Genomic DNA, 25,452 nt, shown 5'->3' with positions numbered 1-25,452 from the left:
CTCAAATTTTGAGCCATTGTGCTACCTTTGGTAATTACTATTATCATGTCTGGTTATTTGTTCTAAACCTGTAGAATGCTCACCAAACTTGAACAAGAGAAGTTCTGTGAACATAACAAAGAGAGAATACGGATTACAGGTGACAGACCCTTTATTAATTACAAGATGTTCTTTAACTCGGTACAAAACTTAAGAGAACGGGTGAACTGATCTAGCAGAACATGCTAAAGCGATAAAACAGAAAGAATGCTTTTGCACCCAAAAGAATGCTATAAGTGAGAGCTTGATCATCTCTATGTAGGTAAGAAGCAAGATGATATGTGTATATATATATATATAGTGCCTTGGCATACAAGTAGATTGCAGAAATGTTAGTGAACAAGAGCGACCTGTCACGTTCTAATATCGTGGATGCGTGATTTTATAATATATTTCCGAAAAAAGAAATTGTGAAATATAACATCAGGAGATGCATGTACTTTTGTAGCACAGCATATTTAAATCCTTTTTTGCATGGCATTATCGAGATTAAAAATAAAATGAAAACCTGTCTGTGTGTCTCTCTTATCCCGGAGGATTGTAGGCCTTAAATCTGTAGTCGAGGTTCCGTCGCCGCCGATCCAGCTCTGTTTGTAGTCTTTTTGCCTATAACAATAAAGATATACCTAGTTCTATTTAAACTATGAACATGCTCACATTATCTTCTCAGTCATTATCATCTACGGCAATGTATGTGTGCTAAGTAAGTGAACAAGTCGAGCTTGCAGACTTGCCAAACCTAAGTAAGCAGACCTGCCAACCCTGGAGTGGAAAAAGAAGTGAAAGTCTATTTTGGGGCAATGAAAACGCGAGGATTTGATAAGTGGGGTAAATTTTTATAGCTATAAAAACACCACAGCGAAAGATAATATAACTCCATATGGAAACCACATGTCGTGGAGGTTATTGATAGATGAGAATGCCACAAATATGTTTATACATAGTTGTTTATTAGTAGTAACTATATGATTACTGCTTGAAGATTGGGGCAAAAAAACAGGTTTGCTTGGGTAAAAGGGGCAATTGCGTGACACGGGCGTGAGATGCGTGAGGCATGGAGCAATTGCGAGTCTCACCCCCAATGCGTGAGAGTTGGCAGGTATGTAAGTAAGTGAACAAGTCGAGTTTGCAAAGCACAACTAATGAAAATAATAGAACACAAAATAACAAGAGAGTATAACTTCTCAAGCACCTTGGCTAAGTTTTCAATCTGATTGTAAATGTTTTACACATGAGACTGAATATATTTCCTAGACAAGTGTTAAACGCATAGGGCAGATCAGTAGCCTCAGAACAGGAGGAATATTGCACAACTTTCAGCGATCAAGTATATAGCGTAGCTAAGCTTAAGAGCCAAAGCCATGCCCAGCATCAATCACACAACACGAATATTAATTCAAGCTCCGTTTGTACTTCAAGCAATGAAAGTGAACAATAAACACAAACTTCTAGCATATTCTTGTAAAAAACATCTAATGTTCTGTTAGACCGGTAATTGCAGCACTTCATAACCTATATTTATTTACACAGCACAGCTCACAGGCTACAGTCTCTAGTTCATTGACCTCATCCTGCATTAAATCTCACTATTCTTTACAGCTCAATACAGATCACAATACAGCCTGTGATCCAGTATTGCTGACGCAACCAAATGTCTTTCCTCTATTCACACGCTTGGAAAAAAGTAAACAAATTATAAAAATTAAAAATTGGTTTGACTTCGCTGTCCAAATTAAATAAAATTACAACAACTAACATAAAACTTTTAAATTATGATTCAGGTTTGACTTTTAGTGACATTTTCAAGATATTCTTCATTTACCAGTTTTACCTTCATTTACCAATTTTATTAGGTAAGTGTATAAATTGAATACAAACAGAATAGCATTAACACTTTAGGCATAAATAGTTAATGTAAAAAGCATAGAAAATGTCTGATGGCAGAGCTACATGTTATTAAGATACTGTGTGTAACAGGTCACTAATCTATATCACAGATCGTTGTCCTAGATGTCAGTTTACAATCCTATATAACATTTCATTATTCCATGCCACAGGTCACTATCATATACCACAGGTTACTATCATATACCACAGGTGACTATCATATACCACAGGTGACTATCATATACCAAGGTTACTATCATATACCACAGGCCACTATCATATATTACAGGAGACTATCATATACCACAAGTAACAATCATATATTACGGGTCACTATCATATACCACAGGTCACGATCATATATTACAGGCCACTATCATATACCACAGGTCACGATCATATATTACAGGTCACTATCATATACCATAGGTGACTATCATATACCACAGATCACTATCATATATCACAGGTCACTATCATATACCACAGGTCACTATCATATACCACAGGTCACTATCATATACTACAGGTCACTATCATATATTACAGGTTACTATCATATACCACAGGTCACTATCATATATTACAGGTTACTATCATATACCACAGGTCACTATCATATATCACAGCCCACTATCCGTTATCCAAAGACCCTATATCACTATCCTAAATATATGCAGCAGATCACTATCTGATACATAATACCTTTATGCCATAGTGCAGATTGCTATCTCACGCTTGCACTATATCACTAGCCACTAACTAACATTCAGACCAAGTTACTACAATATGTACTACAATTACTTCATTTCTAATGATGACACTCTTACAATGGGTCTCCGCTGTTCCACCACAACTCTCTTTTTTATGTCATAGAAGCCTATATTAGCCATATTTATATTATAATATATATATACTATATATTGCTTACTGAGGCCACCAGATTAAAACTGGAAAGTCTACCACTAGCATCACGAAACTAAACACTCTACCATTATGGCAGCTAAATGGCCTGCTCAGTCTATATATTGGTTGTTCAGCACAACATAGATTAGGAAATAGAAATGCATGCCGTTTAGGATTTACCTATGAATTTCAATTCATTGTATCTTGACTGTAATTGTTGGCTGTACAATTTGGCCTATAGAATGTAAGAAACGTGTGGAGATTAAGTCACGCTCTCATCATGTCAGATATGGAAGATAGTGCAGAGCACTGGTTAGGCTGCTAGTCATGTGTAAAAAAATATTTGAAATTTTATTATATTTTCATTTACTTACGAAACAGAGAGAATACTTTTTTATGCTACGAAACAGTCAACAATAACAATAAGGTATTTTCATACTAGTTACAATTTACAAGGTTTTTTATTAAATAACGGCTTTCTTGAATACTGTTGTAGAGGCAAGTCTGTCACAGCATTCTTGTGTTCTTCAATTTACAAATGAGCATGAAATATTTAGGCTAAAAATCTACACATCTATTTAATACATTTTATGAAAAATATCCTTTTGCTCCATATTACTGTAGCCAAATATATACTTCTATTTCAGATTGGCTAAAATATTTCAAATTGAAATAGCTTGCCTGTGAAAGCAAAAAGAGCTGACCAAACATGTTCTGTAAAATTATGGTTTTGTGCACTCTATTAAAAATATTTTTATTTTAGCGTAAATTATGACGGGAGAGTTGAACAGTTTACACAGAAGAATATGCATAACAATAAAATTCAGTTCCTTGCGTTGCATTTGTAGCAAACATATGCATCATACATTTCCCATTCACTCATTTCCGTGGCTCAAGCTCGGTCAGTAAGTTGGTGTAGTTATAATAATAGAGAAAGGCCAATGAACACAAGTAAACTGAGCAAGGGCACAGTTTTAATTGCAATCAGGTTTAGTTACAAACTACCTGTAAACTGAGAAACTGCTTTTTACAACTGAAGCTAATCCATCATTTCAAATCAACATTTCACACCAAGTTTACTGTGCACTGAGTATAACAGCTATGCAGATAATTCAGAACAAGCTCGTCTCTGGCTAACAAGCTCATCAAAAACAGACCTAGCAAATGATATGGTAAATGTCAGTATTTGTGACCTTTAAATGTCCGTCAACAAATTATTTTCAAATGTGGGTTTGCTGAAAAAATGGAGGCTGTAAAATGAAACAAAAAACAAAAGAGACCAATTGAATGAGTGTGTTGACTGGATTAAACATGATCTACGGCGATAGAAAACAAACCTTGTAGAGTCAGTGACTAGTAAACATGGTGTCAGTATTCGTAAGGTTTTACAATCGGTGAGAAGGGCTTATTTATGGACAGCCTAGCAAAAACTAAACGCAAATAAAATTTTAGTCATACAGTTTTCAGACCATAAAAAAGAAAGGTAAGACAGCAACATACAATTTCAAGCTCCTTTAAGGCAGCGTCCATCTCTTCTTGAGGATTTCCTTTGGGTTTTTTCCTGCGTGACTTCATGCTTTCTGTATGCTCTTTTATTTTGTCTTTGAGCTCTTTCTCTTTCGCTTGTCTGTAATGAGTGATAAACCACTAACTCGTGTGGATCATTGATGTGGTTCAAATATTATAAATGTAACAGGAAAATATTTCTGGAGCTTTTGAGATGAAACACTAGTCGCCTGTAATGCAGCAAAGTAAGTCAGTCTGTAATCAGTCTGCAAATCGGTGAACTTAAACACGCATGTTTTAAAAACTTAGGCTATGAAAAACGCAATAAAATTTTCTACTTCAATGATTTTTAACCAGTTTGTCATGAGAGACCATCAGGTGTGGGGCGAGACATTAAGAATAAAAGGCCTTTTTTTAACATTATCTTTGGTATTATTGGCTGTTGTATATCCCTGTTCACTTTTTTGGTTATGAAAGCACAGAGAATAAGTATTTACACAAGCATTCTTCAGGTCGGAAAGGTGGCTGATTATCTCAGTTGGTCAGTGTGTCCGTATACTAAGCAGAATGCCATGGGTTCAAGCCCCGCATAAAGTGATTTTTTGTGAGGTTGTGCCAACAAATTCAGAGGTGTCAGCGGGTGGCCCAAAACTTTGTGTGTCTTTTCACCAATCCTGAAAGGATATCCGTGTTGTGTTCATTAGAACAGGCTCAGGTTTCACAGTGAGTGTATAAATACATTTAAAAAGTTATTAACTAAATGTATTACAGTGTTAGAGTGTCATTCTGTATTATTTTGTTTGGTGAGGTGCCCCAGGAATGTATAAATGTAAAAAAATGTACCACAGCTCAGAAAAGGTGGAAAATCACTAGTTTAGTTATATAAATCCTGATCACACGACCTCGATTTTTACTAACACAGAAGCTCTTTAAGTTTGTCTCACAATTCCTACCAAATACATTTTAGCTGTTGAGCTGCTTTTGTACAACAACAAAGATTCATGCTTGTTTCGTGCCATGAACATACATGACCAAGCGTAAGACCTACTTTTCTAGCTCCATCAACTTGAGCGCCTGAGGTGACAAAACCTTTCTAATTCTCTCATGCTGTTCCTTGATGCCTTTTTTGATTCGCTCCTGGTTAGACATCATCTTCATATCCTCATCCGCGATGTCAAACGGGGCTTGCTTTCCTGGCTCAGCGTAATCTACAGAAAAACTTGATAACTTTTATCAATAAACTTCTATATTTATAAAGATTTATAACTTAAAGGTTTTAAAAAAGTTAGCACATTGGAGACATCAGCTTATGAACTTAGTTTTATTTATGTAACTAGCTGTGCTTGCCGGGGTTGCCCGGGTATTAAAAATCATCTTATAAACAATGAGAAGTGGTGAGATTTGCTTACCACTTGCTAGCAGGCAACTCTCCAGCAAGTGGCAGGCCATTCTCAAGTGGCCTGGGACATTGCCAATGGAAAACTTAACTAACATAGTTAGTAAGCTTCAAATGTCGGTAGGCAATGACATTGCGTCAGCATTTTTGACCAGCTAAACTATTCTAATAATAGCTATAGCCAGAATGCAGACAGATATACGACACACGGGCGTACTTTGAGAAATATATATATAGATTGAAAACTTTCTAGTTTATTGGTAATCTTATTTATCGTCTGCTCAAATTCTAAATAAATCCTTTCTGGTCCCGAGTTCAGTGATTAACAAAAATAGGTTGAATTCAAAAAGGTGAACATAACTGATAATGTTTATTGTAAGAGTTTCATAGGTATCACACATAAAGTATTTTGATGGGAGCCGATCATATTGCAGCCCCTGAAAGTCGATGTGAAAAAAAGTCAGAATGTAAAACAACTTTGTGAAAAACAACTAGATTACTACCAATATGCAAGGAAATCAAAGAGAAAAAAAAATTAAAATGGCCATGTAGATAATGGGGTTGGGACAATTATATAGGTAAGCTCTAATGAATGCAGCCTTTTAAACTCCTGAGTGTCAATGGCTATTATATAGTGTACACACCATTTACATATACAACTGGTAGTTGCATATTGAACATTCTAGAACAAGTACATGTATTCCAGAACATAGGACTACACCGGTGACAATACAGGGTGTGCCATCAACTAGTTTACCATACCTAGTTTTCCTCCATTCATGTACTTCTCATAATCTTTCTGTCGCTGAAGTGTTTTGGCATCATCTCTAAACCTTTTTAACTTTTCTTCATCCCTGAAATAAAATTAAAAATGAATTAATTTGCGGTGAAAGTTTGTAGTGCAAAAAATTTACATAGACAATAAAACTGCCTGTACAATGTATAAAATTGATTGATGAAAGACTATTAAAATGTATTACTATCCTCACTCTGCGAGTCCCAATAAGCTGCTATGATCTAACCCCTAAAGATAGTCTCAAATGCTACCGAAGATCTAAAGCTATAAGGTAAGAGCTATGAAAACATACTTCCGACGCTGCAGTATAGCATCTATCTTCTCATTCTTCTCTCGAATTATTGCCTGAGTTTGTCTCTCTTTCACCTTCCTGTCTATTATATCTGAAGGAGGTGGTTCAGGGTATACGTTCACATCCATTGACCTCTTCCCAGTTGGAGGAAGACTTGTCTGTCTGCAAAATTAGATTTCAAAGTTTTAGATTGTTATATAATAACATTGTAATAATAAACACAATACATATACATAATACATATACATAATAACATATTACTAGGCAAAGAACCTGTGTAAAAGTGAATGATTTAAAATGTTTGGGAGTTGCTTTCTTTTTGTTTAGATTATTATTGATCATAATGTTACAACTGATTATGCCATTACACTTGGCATGATTTTAGCCCCAAGTAACACTATAGTCAGCAGTTTAAAAAGAGGATTGTGTCAAGCCCTATCAAATATTCCATGTTATAAGACTGGTTCATTTCCTGCTTAAGTGTACCATATCTTATAAAATAGGTTTTTATTACCTTAACATAATACACAACTTTTACATTGAACTATACAAACATGATAGTATTATATTGCAGCACTTGAAACTGAGATAACGATGCTATCGTAGTTATAACCGAGGTTTAGATAAGCAAACACAAGACTAACAGCACTTGATCAACCAAATCAAACAAGTTAAAGTCAATCAAACATGAGGCTAACCTGTTCAGTTTACCAAAAGCACCGACTTTTTTTAGTTTATCTACTTTGTCTTTTCGCAACTCTTGATAACTCGTCTGCTTATGGAGTGCCAGAGTCGTACCGTATAACTCGGATGTGTCGCTCTTGCCTGAGTGGGGTCTGTCATGTAGTGACACTCTGAGAATGATTAACATTCAGCATGTTGTACTTCCTGAGCTTAGATGAGAGCTTAAATAGCTCTACTCATAGCTTGAAAACTTATATAAACAGAATTCATAAAACACAAAACAGGCCATTTAGTGTATTCCTTAAAAACTAAAACTGACAAGTCACAACTTGATAGTTTATTTTAAACTTGATCAGTTTGAAAAAATGTCTGTCTGTATAATTACAGAACTTTCACAATTCTTATCGTTAAATTTTTTCGACTGTGTAAATGTAGCACTCAGCAACTGACAACCCTTATCTTTTTACTCTTTGTTTCGTTACTGGCTATTAACTTATGTTTACTAAAAGAGCTTTGTGAATAATACTTAGTGTGGCCTAGGTACAGAGAAACGCGTTTGTCGGTGTACTAGTTTAATCCTTGTTTAACGAAAACCATGCAATGAATATAATAATAAGAGAAGACAACTCTTTGTTTAGCAGAGATTTCCAAATAATAACTTCTAATTATCGATAACAACCAAGCAGAATTACTGATTTACTCAATGTGGAATACTAAAGAGTTAAGTGTCAGTCACTAAATAAGATGATCATCAATATCTTCCTTCTCCACTTCTAACTACAATGAATTTTCAGTTTAGTGAATGAAGCTAATATATTCAGCTACTCTTGGGTCAAATAATTATTCTCAGAATCTTTAATAACTGTTTGATCTCTTATTAACAATCATGTAAAAATTTTATAATTAATGTGTAAAAATTAGTCTTAAAAAAACACAATAAAACCACTTCTTTATTACATTACAGCGTCCTGGACGACGTCTCATTTTTGGGTTCGCATTACTTTTACTGTCGATCCTGTCGCTCTAGTCTGCTTCACTCCTTGTTATCAAATCACAAAAGACATGAGGCGATGTACAATTCTGGCTAAAGCCAGAAAAAAACTATTTTTTTTGCTATTTCATAGTACTTTAGCGAAAGAAAAATAATACATATATCACAGAGTACATATATGACTCGCTTGTATACACGACATGCAGCTATCACCTGCTTGTCGCGTATACAAGCAGCTGAGAGTATAGAAACTTGATTATGTTAATATGTCATAGTTCAAGAGTTCAGACTGAGTTTATGATGTATATGAATCATATCTTAGAATCACACGGCTGGTTTTCAGAATTAAAAGTATACACGTACACACATTTTCTATTTGAAATAAATTATAAAATTATCGATATATATGCATACATGAAACAAATCATGGTGTAAATCATCAAAAATTTCAGTATCTTTTTTGAGTAATAATTATGTATACCATGCAGTATAGTTAATGCGAATGTGAATCTGTTCAGCAACTTTTGGTTGAAGTAATTATTATCAGACTATCAATAATTCATTGGTATCTCAATAACAAACTTGAAAAGAACAAATATTTAAGAATAAAATGAAATCACCCAATCATTATATCACATGTCATGCACGACGTGACTTTCATCCCCTATCACATAGTTATGGTCTACTTCAGTATAAAACATTGGCTTCACTTATCAGCCTCAAATAGTTGTGCGCTAGAGTGCAAGTAGGGGGGATGGTATAGCAACAGTTATTAATTGTTAGTTCTTAAACTATCCTACAATGCCTGATGATACAGTCACTTATAATATCCAAACACCTATGGTAGTTGATAACAGAGAAAATGAACAGCTTAGTGATGCCTGACGCATTCCCTGTATAAAGGTTGGGTGTATTAAAGGTGCTTGCATCGTGCCACCTACTTTGGCTTAGAAGATCGAGTTATGGCTGGCTCATCTTCTGAATCTTCATGATTTTCATCTTGTACCGCGAAAACACCTGAGAAGTTAGGTAAGTTAGAGTAATAACTATTGCCACAGGAGTTAACAGCAATGCGGGACCACACACGGTAGTGAGAGCCGAGACATGCAATGATCTTATGCAATGGCCCTTACCAACAAGTTTCGCTGTTGTACGCATTGTCAGATAAATCTATCACAAAAAGCACAGTACTGGTCAATAATATGGCAAAGCATGCATATATGTATAAGTACAAGCTCCAGTCCAAGTGTCCACATCACACAGACTGAAGTTCTTAGTTGTAGAAATAGATCCACAGGCTATTGCTGCTCACATTCAATTTGATACTTTCATAGAGGTAATTACATAGAGGTAACTACATAGAAATAATTACATAGAGGTAATTACATAGAAGTAATTACATAGAGGTAATTACATAAAGTTAATTACGTGCCATTGTAGAATAAACTAGCAGTGCTTGAGAATTGAGCTACTGTTTTCCTGCACCACATGAACTGTTGGAGCAATATAATGATGTGGTGTACCTGGTTTGAAACTTCCATTTGATTTTGAGAGAATCATCGTTTGCAAGTATTTTAAGATGGCAGCAACTCCTTGACCTAGTATGTCTTGAGGAGGGTGTTTGATAGGATTTCCTTTAATGTTGAGGCCCTTGAGTGTTGTTACTTGACCTGCAAAATTGAAATCCAGTCAACTCTGAGCAAACACTGTAACTCAAAGATGCGTGAACAAAACAAAAGGCTAAAGAATATCAAAACAGGTTGTAACTAATTAACAACAGGTAATAATTTGGCGCCGTACTAAGGATAGCACCAGGCAGCAATGGTACATACCCAGCTCTAAGGGCAGTGATTGTAAATGGTTGCCTTGAACAAGCAGATGCGTCAGATGTTTATGTGAGCCAATATACACACTTGGCAATGATGCCAGCATATTATTGCGTATATCAAGCCACATCAGACAAGGCAGCTTTTGAAAAAACTCTTCTGGCAGCTTTTTTAGATTATTACCTTCCAAATACAAACTCTAAAAACAGAAGATTAATAATATTTTGAAAATATTAAACGTGATGATATATACAGCAAGCAAGTCTTCTGCGAACAGTAAGTTGACTTAATAAGAACTGCAAAGCTTTCGGTTTACTTTATTTGTTTGCTGCTAAAGAAATACTTGCCAAACATACGTTTGAACAAGTTAAAAGTTATACATTTTTTTCACTTATAGTGTATTAAAATATTTCCTTAACTAGAATGCTTCATCAGGCTATTGTGCCAACTACTACATTAAATAATATTTAGAATAGTTGTTACCGTTCTCCTACTCGGTACTCTGATACGTAAGCCTACCTTTAAAAACAAGTGATCCATTATTAAGGATATATGAGTAGCTAAGATTTTTGGTACTTGAGTTTTTTTTTCTATAATGCTTAATAGGTATATGGATAGAAGAAACTGAAAAAGAAAACGGCTTACCTCAAGATGAGTAAGCTCCAGAAGCTCATCTGGAATTGTTGCAATGCTCTTCCTTGATAAATCCAAACATGTGGCGCCAGTAAGTTTACAATTTTCTATCAAATGAAGAACATGGTCGTTAGCTTTGCCTAATTTTATTTTTCGTTCCAAAGCTTCCTGTTCAATCTTTGATGAGTCCAGACTCAACTCGTTCTCTTGTGTCTCCAAACCATTCATTGTATCATTTACTGTTTTGACTAGATTATAGTTGCACCTAAAATATGTTTAGTAAATTAAATTAAGTTATAGCTCGCATAAAACGAAAACAAAATTGACTCTTATACCATGTATGTGTTTTAGGTTTTACAAAAATATCATTTTTGTAAAACCTGGTATATGGCTATAATTTCATTATATGAAATATAAACCTGGTATATGGCTATTTAATATGGCTATAATTTCATCAACATAAGTAGTTATTTGTTTTTCAACTCGGACGCATTTAATGAACTCGCACAAAAAATCTTTGTTTTTAAGTTGGAAATTCTCAAACGGAGATTTAAAGTTAAATTTCAGGCTAATTTTATAGAGAAATCTTTGGACAACACTGTCACTACTATAAAAGTCTTAAAGATCGTTGGTTGTGTTATCAACGAATAATAAAATTCAGTTGCTAGCAATTGCAGGGAAAGTCGCAAATATTGCGTCTACGGCGGTCGACCATAGAAAACGCATAAATGAGTCTACTTCGGTGAAAGGGTTAAAAACATTGGATTTGCCACTGTTTGTGATTGTAAACATGTTCATTTCCTTCCGCAGCTGAGTTACTTTTACGTATTTTCCAGCTACGAGTACTACAGCTACTACAGAACTTGCACGGGTACTGCTACTGCGTTTTACTTACTAAATTTCTACATCGAAAAGGTTAGTATTGTTGTATGTTATTGCTATTTACTATGTTATTGCTATTGCTATTTTAATTATATGTGTAATCACACAAATCTGAATCGTTTATGTCATCAACATAAGTAATTGTTTTTTAACTCGGTGGCATTTTCAAGACTTACACAAAAATGGTTGTTTTTAACCACTTCGGGTACAATTGCATAATCCAATTTCATATCATTTTCATATCACCATTTTACAAAAATATGTAAAATGTGAATAACTACTAAATAATTAATAATTACTGTCGACGAAATAACATAAAATTTGCTCACTTAAAATGACATAAAATAGTTATGATATTTCTATTTTGGTAGTTGGTATCATCAGAAGATATTGATTTGGATCATTTGAATATTTTTCCTTAAACGTTATCCTGTAACAGGTTTTCTAGTTAGAAAAGTTAACCATTAATACAACTCTGGAGCTTTTGCATTTAAATTACAAAAGTGTTCAATCAATGTTGATTAGTTTATTTTAGTTACGTGTTGCAAATATTTATATAATTTGGCTAAAGATGCTTCATACGGCAATAACTTGTTGTATGGAGATACTGCGAAAACAAGATACCAACAGGGAATGTAGCCAGACCACAGGATAAGCATATAATACATACAAGCAGCAAGACGCCTAAAAGACATCATATGATTCGCTAATTGGAAACGTCAATAAAAAATTACGAACTTCAAAATTTGAAGAAATCAATCATAGAAATTGTGTCAACACCAGATGGAAAAAATGCCAAAGGGAAGTTGAAGCAATTAAACCTACCAACCACCATCATCAAAAAGCCACCGGAGAAACGTTAGAAATGAGTCAAATGAGTCACATACAGATCTGCCACTTCTGTCAAATATGACCTAGATACCAGAAGTAAGTCACGAGCTCCATTCTACATGTCCACATCACGTGCATCAGCTGAAGACTTACGCAAACAAGATATCTTCACACTCCTGACAAAAAGAATTGAACCTTAACACTCAACCTACACCCACAGGCTAGCCATCCCATATGCCAGACATCTATAAAACAGAACAGCTCCAATGACTCAGCAGCTCTAGCTTGAACTCTCGCTCTCTCTCTCTCTTCCCAAGAACCTCCTTGGACGCTCTCCTCTCTGCCTGCTGGTGAGCCTCTCTCCCAGGTTGATGGGAGGCTCACCAGCAGGAGCCTGGTGAGCCTTCCCCCTTCTGGAGCCTCATGCTCCTTCATCAGCTGAGCCTCTTCTACGCCATTGTCTCAACTGCCGACACTCTCTACCTATAGCCTCTCATGACTCTCGTCTGACTGTCGAAACTCACAGCTGTGCAGGACTGATCAACAAGCATAGACGACCGTTCAGTAAGGATGCAACTTTCGTTAGTTATTCTAAGTGTTTGTCATTAATATTATTGTTTTAGAATTTTGTTAGTTGTGTATTTCGTTGTTTGACTTATAGAATAAAGAAGTAACGTTGACTGGTAAATATTAGTATTGTTTACAATAGCTTAACACCTTCAAGTGCTTGTACCTGAACCAGTAATCATTAAATTAGTTTCCCCAAGCTAAGAAAAAGTGAACAAACTAAACATAGTCACAATAAAATAATACGACAAGCAAATTCAGCAATTATGTTGTGTGTAGATTTGGATTAGTTATGCATAACATAATTCCTCCACAACCACTCATAACAACATTTCGCGCCATCGACATAACTAACAATCGTAGTCAGAGCAGTATAGTTTGAATCTGTTTACATATGTAGGACAATATTAATGATGTAACATCAAACCTTCATAAACTAGAAAAATAAAGCCGTTCGTGATTTACTGGAATATGTTTGTCATGGTCTTATTGCCAGTGGCACTAAATTGAAAACGTGATCAGTTACTAAAAAAAGGCTTCCGGAAGCGTCGCCGATCACCATAGCAAACAAATACCTGACATTTGAGACGCATTACTCGTATGTAACAGTGCTGCCGCAATGATTTGAGATTCTAACTATGTCAAGGTCATATTCCTATAAAATACTCTTAAGCGGCGCGGTAATCTGTAGTAGAAAGAGGATTATTACGCTTTACTTATTTGTAAGTTAGACGTCTTTGACGATAGGTATGTGTAATAACTGTAAGCGAATCACTAACAGTAATCTTTATTGAACTCTGCATTTTTGCTACCATTGTGTGAAATTGATTAGGCAATGAAAACGATTATATGCGAGAACAAACGCAAATTTACCAATAACGAGTGCGTTTATTCCCGGGAGTTAGCATCGATATGGCTGGAACTAATACATATTGATAACTTAGACGCTCGCGGAAATTAAGATACGGTATATAAACTTAATATATTTGCTCCAATATTTTCAACGTTTATTATGGACATGTCTCAAACAGTAGGCAATACATGTGTAGTTATTGTATAGAAGCAATGATATAGGCCTACAGCTCCTACAGCTGAGGGCTGTATATCATTGATAGAAGTATTAGTATTAGCAAAAGCAGATAGCATAATAGAGAGACGCCTAAACACCGGAGATATACGCAATATTACAATGAGCATGACACATAATACATTAGAGGATCGGCAATAAAGACAGTCATCATATACTCAGCTACAAGTAGCTTAGAAACCTTCTGTGGGAGTAGCCCATGAGGAAAGAGCCATCAATTGGCATGCCAGAAAAACCATTAAAAGATGTCAGACCCGTTCCAGACATGACCTAAACAATTTGAGTTAGCCATCATTTCCAATAGTTACACTACCATGACGTACTTAGACAAGTTCACTCAATTGCTAACCCTCTGCAACATAAAGAACAGAACCTGAGCGCCTAAACACCTTCTTGCAGGCTAACAGAAACGTCTAGAAAAGAAAACATGACTTCACTAGGTGAATATTCTGATGGCAATGGTGTTGTCCGATAGGCTAACAAAGCTGTATCTTTATTGTGGGTTTTGTACCACAAATATTTTACTGTTTTGGCTGCAATCTCTGCGAAGCCATTTGAACATGGATACCTTAGGGTGCTAGTAGCCAATCTGAAACCCTGTTTTTGAGTGCAATCCCTAAACTTGTATCAAGTGCTGTCGTATAAAGCGCCATTGTCAGACATACACACTTTAGGATTCCGAATATATGAAACACATCTTTCATGATATAGCCACCTCTTTAGATGTTCAAGTTTCTATAGGCTAAGTCTCAATTCATTTAGAAAAGTAATCAATAACTAGACACAAGTCACCTTTAAGAGTGAGTACATCTGTGCCTATAAAACTCTCGCAGTTTTGTGGATAACTCATCTTCTTGCATCGGATGATGCTTAACCTGGGAATGCATAATACAAACATTGCATCTGTGTACCATATATATGTATGCAATCTCGCCACTGACACCGGGCCAGCAAAAATGTTGCTGTGCGCATCTTCGACCAGCTCCGCTTTATAGTCTCAGCTATAAAAATGTAGCTCTTAATATAGTCTTAAAGCCACCATTTTACATTTTTTATTTGTTAACTCAGGTGATGCAAGGTGCTGGGAAGTTGGGCAGGAGTTGGGTGAGCATACAGCGACCGTTAGTAAGAAGGTGCAGTTTCAAGACAGTTATGAGAGTTCTTCCTCAAGCAGTTGTCATTGTTACATCATCAATGGTATACAAATTGCACTTGCAGTTATTGTTAGATGTTATATTTTTGACACAAATGTTCTCTTGCCAACATTGAGCATCCAGGCTGTAGGTTATACATATAGTCCCACATTTTTTGTAGGAGGATACAGAGCATGGCTTGGTAAAGAGAGGTGTTACCTGCAGTAGCTTCACTAGTCTCACTCTAAACCCACCAACTGTACTGATCTCAATTTACAATGAAAACATCATCAACAAGTTTATTCAATCTAGTGGCCACTTTGCTGCTAATATTTTATCGCATAGACAAATAAAGACTGGAATGCATTTTGCCAAAAGTTTATCTTCTGATCTGAAATGTCACCAATTTAAAGACTTTGAGCATGAAGAAGGCATCAAAGGTAAACATGTGTCATTATATTCTACTCGTGGTCGATATGACTTGCTGTAGCACATACTAAACAGCTGTAGTAAAAAAGTTATCTTTCCTTCAGACGGTAGAGCTATACCGTCTATACATCAAACTCTTTTTTGATAAATCTATTTTTGTATCTGTTAGTGAATGATTTATTACAGATTTGTAAATCAATTTGAATTCAATGCTATAATTTCAAACATTAAATATAGATTCAGGATTATTGAGTATCATTGGCGTTTGTAGAGAATTATAAGGTATTGAGTCGAAATGAAATTCACCTTGATAATAGAATCTCTACAATAAATCTTATGATATTAGAGACCTTTTGTTATCTATATATGGTATATACCATAAAAAACTTTATTTCAATGCCATTGCACTCTGTTTTTCAATCCTTTCCATGTAGTGGTGTTGTATTAGAGGTGATGTTCAAAAAAGGTGGCAATGTATTTTTTACTAGCTCGTCAGAATTTCGGGAAAAGATTTAGCCTTTTTACGGCGAAGTAATGCAAATGCTGCTTATATCTTGCATTCTCCTTCGGGCGGAGCGACATTTATGCTGTCGGCCTCAGCATTTTTGCTAAACCATTTTTCGTGTATGTCGAACTATCAGACCGAGTTAAACAGAAAACTACTTCGATTAAAAAAATATTAGTCGGATACAATTAGTAATTGGATGGTGTTGCTTTCAAAGTTTTAAAGGAAAAACTGTAAAGCTCTTGAGTTAGAAAAAGGACTTTGGTACGCCCTAACATTAGCTGTTATTATGTCTTACAGTGTTCCTACACTAAAAGAGTATTGTTTATCAAAACTTCTCATCGTTTATCAAAACGCTTTAAAGTCTTCATGTAAGATTGTAAACCGCATTATGGATGAATCTAAAAACAACGGATCGTATTTAGGCCTTATTGACTTCGAATCGGAGTGTAGTTATGATTGTGACGATCGATCTTCTCAGGTACACTGTCACTAAAACCATCACAAATACTACAGCAACAACGAAAGAATTAATTGTTATTGATGTAATTGAATCATCATTAGTACCGTTTTTAGGGCACTTTTTTACTAATCTCATTCTATTATGGGTTCGTAAAGATCAAAGAATGTCAAAGGGGCGGTCAAATAGAGGTGGCGTTCAATTAAAGGATGGCGGCTGTATTTTTCAACCCTTCTCTTAGAGTGGCGTTCTATTAGAGGTGATGTTCAAATAAAGGTGGTAATCAAATAGAGGTTTCACGGTATATGTTGACAAACAGGTAAATGCAATGCCTAAGCAATTACGTCAGACTCAGTTTTTGTGATTACATGAGTAGCATGTGGCTGAACTGCAATGCTGTAATCTATGTATTCATATGTATTCATACCTGTAATCTACAGGTTTTTAGCTCATTTCCACGCACTTGATATAAAAAAATTGCGTACAACACCTAACATTATTTTGAAAATATTACCAGCTGCTTGAACAATCTTCCACCTAATATGCGTTCTCTTCGCAGAGAAAGTTATTTTAAACATCATTTGTCAAACCATTTATTTGTTTTTAGTGGCTGTCACCCTTTTTTTGTTTTATTATTGTTGTATGGCATGATTTAAAACATGTTTCTATTTGAAATGAAGTTATTGCCAATAAAGTAATATATATAATAACCAAATTCAAACAATTAAAATATTGCTCTTTTGTGAAACATTCTAAATTCTAACAACGTGCTTGTACTTCCCTTAATTACAGAGAAAATAAGTCAAAACTTTAAAAATTATTCGTTGTGAAAATTACCCTTGGTGAAGTTGCTTTTCCTATGTACATTGTGAAAAGGCTAGTGGTATTAATTCAGTCTCAGTGTGATAAACATATGACATGATGTCCACCAGTTTAAATAGCTGTGCTTCAACCTTCAATTTGTCAGCTATAGTTATTGTTTTTGATAATGCCCCTTTAATCATGGTTTGCAATCTAAATTAGTTTAGTTTCGAAAAGATGAATTTAGATTGAGTTGAATCTGGATTCGAATCACCATGAGTAATGCTTTCAGTAAAAACATGCTTGAGAATTGCATCAAATTGGAGGTAAATAAATCTTCCATCTCAGTGAGTTGATAATATTTAAACAGATTCATTGGTTGCTATCAATTAAAACGAAGGGTCAAAATTGTATCACTTGAGGGCATGGAAAAAACTGCATAATAATCTGTGTCCATAGTTGCATGTATTCTTATATAGTTATTTATATACATCTACATAGTTATTATAGTTATATAGTTTTTAATTCACATTTGCTAGTGGCAGTAGGGGCTGTTGTACAAGCTTTCAATCCAAAGCCACAGTAGAATATTAAAAAAAATTTCACTTATGATTTCATACAGGATTGCTGCCACTGATAACTAACACCAATTTATGTAGTAGTTGCGTTACTCACTTACTACTACTACGTTAGTAGTTGCGATACTTTCTCTGTGACTCCGTAGACTGATGTACGTGAATTGAAGGAATGCCGATACTGCGGGACAGTGCCGGGGCAATACAGTGCTCGGTCAGTAAGAGCCAAGTCATAGGTGATCACTGCGTCTGGTATGGCACAGCCTTGCAAGCTCACTCCAACCCTGATACAACACTGCACCCCATGCTTTACTATCAAAGGTAAACTGTTACTTATTCGTTTAAGACTGGTTTTTGTTGTTTGGATTCGTCTCCTCTCTCTGTGGTATTTGGTGCAGTTGCACAGTATTCTCATTCTCGCTGTGGTAATTACTTGTACAGTCATACCTCGCCGTAAGAGTGCCCCAATGTATGAGAAAACAGCATTTTGAACAAGTTTCTTCTTTGAGATACAAGTATTCTTTGATATATGAGCCGGTTCTCGATAGCCACTATATGGCCAAGTATGTGAGAGGCCGCTTTCGAGAACAGCATCGCTCGAGTCTTTTTCCTCGAATCAGTTTGACAAAAAGTTTAAAAAGGTTGGCTAAAAGTTATAGTGAATGCGAGACAAAAAGCGCCAAACCAGAAACAAGTAATAAAAAATTTTGACAACAAAATTAAAGTAAGTTTTGTAAAAAATTAAAACTTAGTTCTAAGTGTATTTTTTAAACTAAATTCATTTAAGTTAAATTCAAAGTTTTTGTTACGTAGCGTCACAAAAATGTACTGAACACGTTGCTGTCGAGTCGCTCAAACCGCTGTTAGCCACTACGTCTGTCTCGAAGGTAAAAACTTACAACAGTGTACATAGTAATGCTACATTTTAGTGCATTACAAGTACATTTTAGTGATTTTAACATCTAAATAGACAGTTGTTATTTTGTTAGCGTATGTACTGAATTGCAAGAGTTAAAAACACGTTCTTCCACCGTAATATCCTGTTTTATGTGATTTTTTTCTTAGTGTGTTAACGGATTAATTTGTATATACTGTAGTTATTTATATGAGAAATAGTGTCTTGAAACATGAGTAAATTGACATACAAGCTCGTATGTTGAGGTATAAATATACAGCAGAATTATTTATTTTTATTATTTGGATTCATCTCCTCTTTATCTGGTATTTGGTGCAGTTGCGCTGTATTCTCACTGCGGTAATTACTTGTGCTAGGTTTGTCACTAGGCATACATTTAGTAAACTTAAGTTTTTCTAAATATTCTATTCATCTTTGTGCATTGATCTGAGTCACACCAGCCAGAATCTAGCTCATTGGCACCTCAGAACACATGTGAAAGAAGTCGTCTCCTTATAAGGATTTGGTCACTATGTTTTGTTCCAATCGTTTGGATGCAGCATTTTCTTACAATGATCCACGCTGCTTCTGTAGAATGAGCTGTATAGTAATTGAATAATGTTTTGCTTAAATTCACTGCCAAAGTCAGGTAATGCCTGTGATAGGAAGCTATCTGCTAGCTTTTAGCTAGATAATACAGCTACAAATGATGCTGATTCTCTGTTTATCTTGCTAACTATTATAGTCTGTGCAACTGTTTACATATTCTCTTTCTTGTGTTAGTTTACTAGTGACCTTTGTGCAAGCTATATATAAAACTCCAGGGCTATCTTGAGCAGTACAACAGCGCACCCGTTGTCATGTTTTGACTGCCGACACCAAAAGTTTGTGGATGTTATGTCTGAGAAGTATCTTGCAGGGCTTTTCGGTCGATCGGAGATGAGATATTCATGCAGGCATTCGAAAACACTAAACTGCCGTTTGAGGAGTGGACGCATGAGGCGCATCTTCGCATGTCTTGGAACTATATCTCTCAGCATGGCAAGGAGGCTGCTATTCCACTCATCAAACGGGGTATCATGAATTATAATAAACAGAACAAAGATAAAATCAAATCTGGCTACAGTGAGACAATCACTATGTTTTATATTCATATTATAGCTCAGGCCTTGCAGTGCATGCCTCCTAATCACACATTTGAAGACTTTCTCCAGAGTCATACGGAACTGACAAGTAATAATTATCTTCGAGAGTATTATACCAGTGAAGTTTTGCTTAGCCCAGAATCTAGAGAAACATTTATTTTACCTGATAAGCGAGACTTACCCTAATCTCCCGCTTAGTGCCCTTCCTGCCCTGGCGGAAGGACAGGGCAGGAACTTTAACTTATTATTACATAAGTTAAAGGATTTCCTACAAAGGTTTTAGCAGTCAATCTCAGATTTCTTCAAGCTATTAAATAGGCATCTATCAGTTATCATTATATCATGTTGTTCGAATAGAGCCATGTCTTCACTGAGTTTTGGAATGATCTTTATGTAAAGATAAGTTTCTTAGGAAGTGCATTCCCTTTTATTTGAACAAATGTTTTTATTTTTTTGAAGCCTTTTTGTGATACAGGGTGTTAAAGAATCAATGTATTTGCAGAATCTTTTGATTGATTTCAAAAAATTAGCTTTGCATGCAAAAGTAATTGTATAAAACAATTATTATCGGTATCGCGCTTGCTCTATGGTATTGCACTATCAATGTGTTCATCGGTGCTGTGCAGCAACCCACTGAAGGCTGTTGTATTCAACTCTCTATTCTCATACATGGTACTTTTACATTATTTCATTAAATAATTTTAACACTTGATCTTAGATTACACAAACTACTAAAGGATTACTTACTAGTATCAAAGAGTTATTCATGTTTGTTCTCTCAATAATAAGAATTTCTCATAACAGGGTACATACCCACAACATCACGCAACTTTTATCATATGAGTTAGAAATGCTGTAAGCTATTTGCTACTGAAATTGGTACTTGCAAAACTCCGGTTAAGAGATTTAATACATTATATCATAGTAATTAATCATTTACTTGAATGCGTGCGATTCCACATATCATTTTTAAACCTCTCAGAAAAGCTTTTCAACTATTTTGGTTAACTAAAGTTTTCGACAATAACTTATTTAATGTAAAACCACTCTTTGAACGCCATGGCACTCAATTTTTCTAACCCTTCCCTTATAGGGGTGGTCAAATAGAGGTGGCATTCAAATAGAGGCTGGCGTTGTGTTTTTCCAATGGCTTGTCAGAATTGTGGGAAGATAAATTTAGCCCTTTTTCATGGCAAAGCGAATGCTGCCTATATTTTGCCCTCTCTCTTGGATGGAGCGACATTAACCCTTTTGGATGCAATAAATTTACATTCAACTTGCCAAAGATCTCTCAATAAATATGCATTGAGAAGCTGGGAAATATCTCTACCAGTTGATATCTATTATTTGCAATTGACCTGCGATGATATTATAGTCCGTGTCCTGCTTTGCAATTGGTTGGAGCTTTCAATTTTTCATTTTCTTCTGAATTTGAAGGCATATTTTTATTTTATATATTTATTTGACAATGTTGCATAAAAGCTCATTGCACTTATTGATACGTTTGCTAGTTTGCAGCCAAAACCGACTTTTTATGTGCAATAGAAGAGGAGTAATGAGCGTCGATCCATTGTAAGATCAGATTACCGCAATGATGTTATCAAATAATATGCTATAAATTTGCGAATTTATAAGTTATATAACAATAATCCAACAAATGCAACAAATAGATATTAATGAACAAGTGACAAACGAACCATACTTATATAATATATGCAAAAACAATAATTAACATTTTAGAAACAAAAATATTTGCATCATTTGCTCGGCCAGTTGCGTTCTGATATTCGCTTTCAATGGAACGAACATCTTCTGGTTGTTCACTACCTTCCGCAGTGTCTTCTGGTCTCATCTCTTCTTCTGCACCGCTGAACTAGTCGATAATAGCGTCCAAACAATTGTTTGGCTGAACAAAACTTTTACGCATTGCATTTCGCATAAATATTGATAGATTTTAAGCCAAATGGGCATTAAACACAACTTTTAGCCCAAAAATAGTGGCTCATATATCATTGTAAACGTAAACCGTTTTTTCATATACGTCAAAGTATCAGGACCACATTGAACAAGCAACTAATATAAGCCTGATACAGTTATTAAATATTTTTATGTTGTTGCTTTCAAAGTTTTAACAAAAAAAAACAAAAGGTTTTTGAGTTGGACAACAAAAGAATTAATTGTTATTGATGTAACTGAGTCATTATTAGTACCATTTGTGGACACTTTTCTACTGATCACTTGCTATTGTGGGTTTGTAAAGATCAATGAATGTCAAAGTGGCAGTCAACTGAAGTTGCCGTTCAATTAAAGGAGGCGTCCAATTAGAGGTTTTATAGTATTTGGTGTTTTCTTATGTCGATGGAGCAAGAAGTAAACTATTAGCAGGCCAGACGACGCACAGTCGACTGAGGGTCGTAAGTACAAGAGCTAAGGAGGTAGCATAATCTAGTTAGGCAATATTCAATTAATGGAAGGCGTCCAGTACAATCATCAAGCTGTAGGATGTATCTATATAAACAGCATTCTTCCTAGGCTTTCATTCATCGTTAGACGCTATAAACTATATGAGGGTAGCAGATAACTCCACAAGTTTATGATCATAATAACGCCTATGGAATCCTCATGAAATGATTTGTGTATACATACACAGGTCTTGGTTTATGGCCTTTTTGTGGTTTAGCACTCCGTTTAGTCTCCGTTCTAGACCAGCTTGCATTATTTTATAATATTATGGCAAATTGACAATTTCTGACAGAAAAAAGCCTAAGATGATTGGGCCATAGGCACAGGATGGGTCATGAGTGATTGCCAAGACAATTATCAAATTCAAAACTCTATGAAGGAATGAGAAATCGGGCAAGCCCAGGCTGAGATACAAAGATGTAGTTAAGCGTAACATGAAGTTGAGGGAACTGGACCCAAACATATGGCAGGAGAAGGTAGAAAACCGAGCTGAATGGAAGTCAGTAATAAAGCCTATATCATAAGACAGTCATTGTCAAGACAACCGATGGCGAGAGAAAAAGAGAGATGGCAAATTTGGTTAATTTTTATGTACATGTATACCACATGTCTGCCTGGATATTCTACTTTTTTGCGATATGAAATAATTGTAATTTTTTTGTTTTTCACTGTGTCTGATTGCGAAACACGGTGGTGAAAAACTCCAATGCACTAATTAGTACTTGAATGTGGCCAATGTTGTCTTACACATTTTTTAAGCTAATAACATTTGGCAAACGTGAGTGCTTTGTGGGCATTACATAAATATCCAAAGAATGTACGGTATAATGACCAGTTTATATCGATATAAGTGAACCATATAACTATATTGCTCCCAATGTCATGGTAGAAAACATCTGGCTAAAATTATTCTATTGTAGTACAAGGAATTAAATTATCTCTTGCATAGTAGATAGTTGTGATAGTCAATGGAATGCGGGCAAAGCAGACTACCTTCTGGTTGTACAGGCTGTAGGCGAGTGTCAATCATGTCAATCGTGGCTGCAGCAGTACATGAAACTTTGCGATGTTTGTATTCCTTGATGTCTGTGCTGGCTGTTGGAAGCTTGTTTATGTCTCATGTCTGTTAGGTCTCCCATTAGATATGCGAAGTCATAGTGTATATTATAGTCTGCCTGAGGAAAACCGACTATTGCAATGAAAAAATTGCAACGTCGATCCACCTGCTGTCCATGTTGATGCAAATCGGTACATTACTAGGGAAAATTAGTCGAAAATAGTTGAAATGATTTAGATCGAGGCTATAGAAGTCGCCGTTGAAGCATTTTTTCTGTCAGCATTAGTACATGGTTTCAAGCACCAAATAGCTACTAGGATGGCTACAAGAACAACAACTCCTATAGTTATACCTAAGATTATTCGTGTTGTCCCTGGCGCATTCAATGGTGAGTTATACCCAATTGTGGTAGAAGTGTCGAACATGTCTATGTTATGACCTCCCATGGTTGTAGAGAGCTTCATGGCTGCTATACGCTAATTGTTCGAAGAAAATTATACTAGATTTGCTTTGCGTTCAACGCAGATGATGTCTATGCTCTTATGAAGGTCGAGTTAGCTATTGAAATCAAATTTGTGCTGCTGTCATGCAGTGAGTTGCTCCTCGCTAAGATGATTATCTGTAAAAAAATACAGGGCATGAGCATGCTGGAGTGTGCTGGCGTTACGCTATGGTATGCCATTTAATGGCATCATTTGTTGATATGATGACGCAAGTAATATACAGCATCCTAGACTCTATAATGCTCTTTGCGCTAGACTGCTGCCACTGTACATGTATGTCGCTTTGGCAACGCAAAATATTGGAATGGATTTGCATGACTTGTTAAACTAATAAACTCCTTGGTCAATTTTTCTAACAGTGACATCTTTTCTCTGGCTTTGCGTAAGCAAATTTTTCCAGTCCGCTTTGCTAATCATAAACAAAATTCTGGATTTTGCCTACTAGAATATCCTGTGCTTTTATTTATCAAAATTTCACACATTGTTAATACGCAATCAGCAACCTAAAATAGCTCCTTAAAAATGCTGTTTGCTGCTGCAAGCAGAGGCCCACATATTTTACTTTTGCGTACACCTTGAAAACTTAAATTGGTAGCACCCAATGTATGGCCTAACAAACAAAAATATTGCAGCCGCCTAGAAATGGTTTCTTGCAGATAAATATCACAACACACAAGATTTCAATAATAATCTGTTACTGCTAATGCCTCTAGTATACTAAAAGGTTCAGTCTTATGTCACCAAAATCTCATATCTTTTCATCGATACGCAGCGAAAGTCTTAATAAGTTATGCGACAATGTCTTGTTAGATATTTTCCTTTTATACAAGTTAGCTTCCTGCTCATGAGCAAATCTTCTTTATATTGCTCTGATACTTACCTCACTGCCAAGGATGTAGCTGCAATATTTAAAGGAGCTTGCTTGGAATCAGAAAGCTTACAAAAGACACCCTGTGCTGCTGCCTACTAATAACTTGGGAGCGCTGCCAATGTCAGTAAGAGTATAATGTGTAATGTCAACAAGCGATGCTGCCTCTCGCTTCACCTCTTCTGCCAATAGGATATCAATAGTGTTGATTATGTCAACATTTTTATTGATGGCAGGAAGCTAACAGTGCTGGTGAAGCAATGCACTTGTTTGGTATTGGCTGTATGTCTATTAA

The 25,452-nt window shown here is 35.6% G+C and overlaps 2 protein-coding genes across 4 annotated transcripts; one reads left to right on the top strand and one right to left on the bottom strand.

Moving 5' to 3' along the window:
• Positions 1 to 151: 151 nt before the first annotated feature.
• LOC137393604 (leucine-rich repeat-containing protein 27-like) lies at positions 152 to 13,826 on the bottom strand. 3 transcript variants are annotated; one of them, XM_068080233.1, is made up of 12 exons: positions 13,812 to 13,826; positions 10,969 to 11,221; positions 10,330 to 10,522; positions 10,021 to 10,167; positions 9,439 to 9,514; positions 7,521 to 7,676; positions 6,823 to 6,984; positions 6,497 to 6,588; positions 5,387 to 5,546; positions 4,333 to 4,459; positions 3,013 to 3,067; positions 152 to 645 (listed from the first exon to the last, which is right to left on the bottom strand). In XM_068080233.1, exons 2-12 carry the CDS (start codon positions 11,182 to 11,184, stop codon positions 587 to 589), a joined length of 1,443 nt encoding a protein of 480 aa, XP_067936334.1. In that variant the 5' UTR covers positions 11,185 to 11,221; positions 13,812 to 13,826; the 3' UTR covers positions 152 to 586. The 3 variants fall into 3 exon arrangements, with proteins under 3 accessions (XP_067936334.1, XP_067936335.1, XP_067936336.1); XM_068080234.1 differs by lacking the exon at positions 13,812 to 13,826 and adding an exon at positions 13,664 to 13,753; XM_068080235.1 differs by lacking the exon at positions 3,013 to 3,067.
• A 1,628-nt stretch (positions 13,827 to 15,454) lies between these two features.
• On the top strand, positions 15,455 to 21,020 carry LOC137393816 (4-hydroxyphenylacetate 3-monooxygenase reductase component-like). The gene is made up of 4 exons (XM_068080522.1): positions 15,455 to 15,520; positions 15,638 to 15,896; positions 18,397 to 18,547; positions 20,041 to 21,020. The coding sequence occupies exons 1-4, from the start codon at positions 15,476 to 15,478 to the stop codon at positions 20,450 to 20,452; spliced, it is 867 nt and encodes a 288-aa protein (XP_067936623.1). The 5' UTR covers positions 15,455 to 15,475; the 3' UTR covers positions 20,453 to 21,020.
• The last annotated feature ends 4,432 nt before the right edge of the window (positions 21,021 to 25,452 follow it).

The sequence above is a fragment of the Watersipora subatra genome, chromosome 4 (genome assembly GCF_963576615.1).
Source record: "Watersipora subatra chromosome 4, tzWatSuba1.1, whole genome shotgun sequence".
Taxonomy (NCBI): domain Eukaryota; kingdom Metazoa; phylum Bryozoa; class Gymnolaemata; order Cheilostomatida; family Watersiporidae; genus Watersipora; species Watersipora subatra.
Note: the sequence above shows the minus strand (reverse complement) of the source record. Positions and strands in the feature narration are given on the sequence as shown.

What these genes read in the sequence shown, in the direction of transcription:
- LOC137393816 (XM_068080522.1), top strand. Translation starts at nt 15,476, where the DNA reads ATGAGAGTTCTTCCTCAAGCAGTTGTCATTGTTACATCATCAATG. An exon ending in TCATTGTTACATCATCAATG is followed by an intron (nt 15,521 to 15,637) that starts GTATACAAATTG and finishes CATTTTTTGTAG; the next exon opens with GAGGATACAGAGCATGGCTT. An exon ending in GCATGAAGAAGGCATCAAAG is followed by an intron (nt 15,897 to 18,396) that starts GTAAACATGTGT and finishes CGTGAATTGAAG; the next exon opens with GAATGCCGATACTGCGGGAC.
- LOC137393604 (XM_068080233.1), bottom strand. Translation starts at nt 11,184, where the DNA reads ATGAATGGTTTGGAGACACAAGAGAACGAGTTGAGTCTGGACTCATCA. An exon ending in TGGAGCTTACTCATCTTGAG is followed by an intron (nt 10,523 to 10,968) that starts GTAAGCCGTTTT and finishes TTCTGTTTTTAG; the next exon opens with AGTTTGTATTTGGAAGGTAA. An exon ending in ACTCGATCTTCTAAGCCAAA is followed by an intron (nt 7,677 to 9,438) that starts GTAGGTGGCACG and finishes AATCATTCTCAG; the next exon opens with AGTGTCACTACATGACAGAC.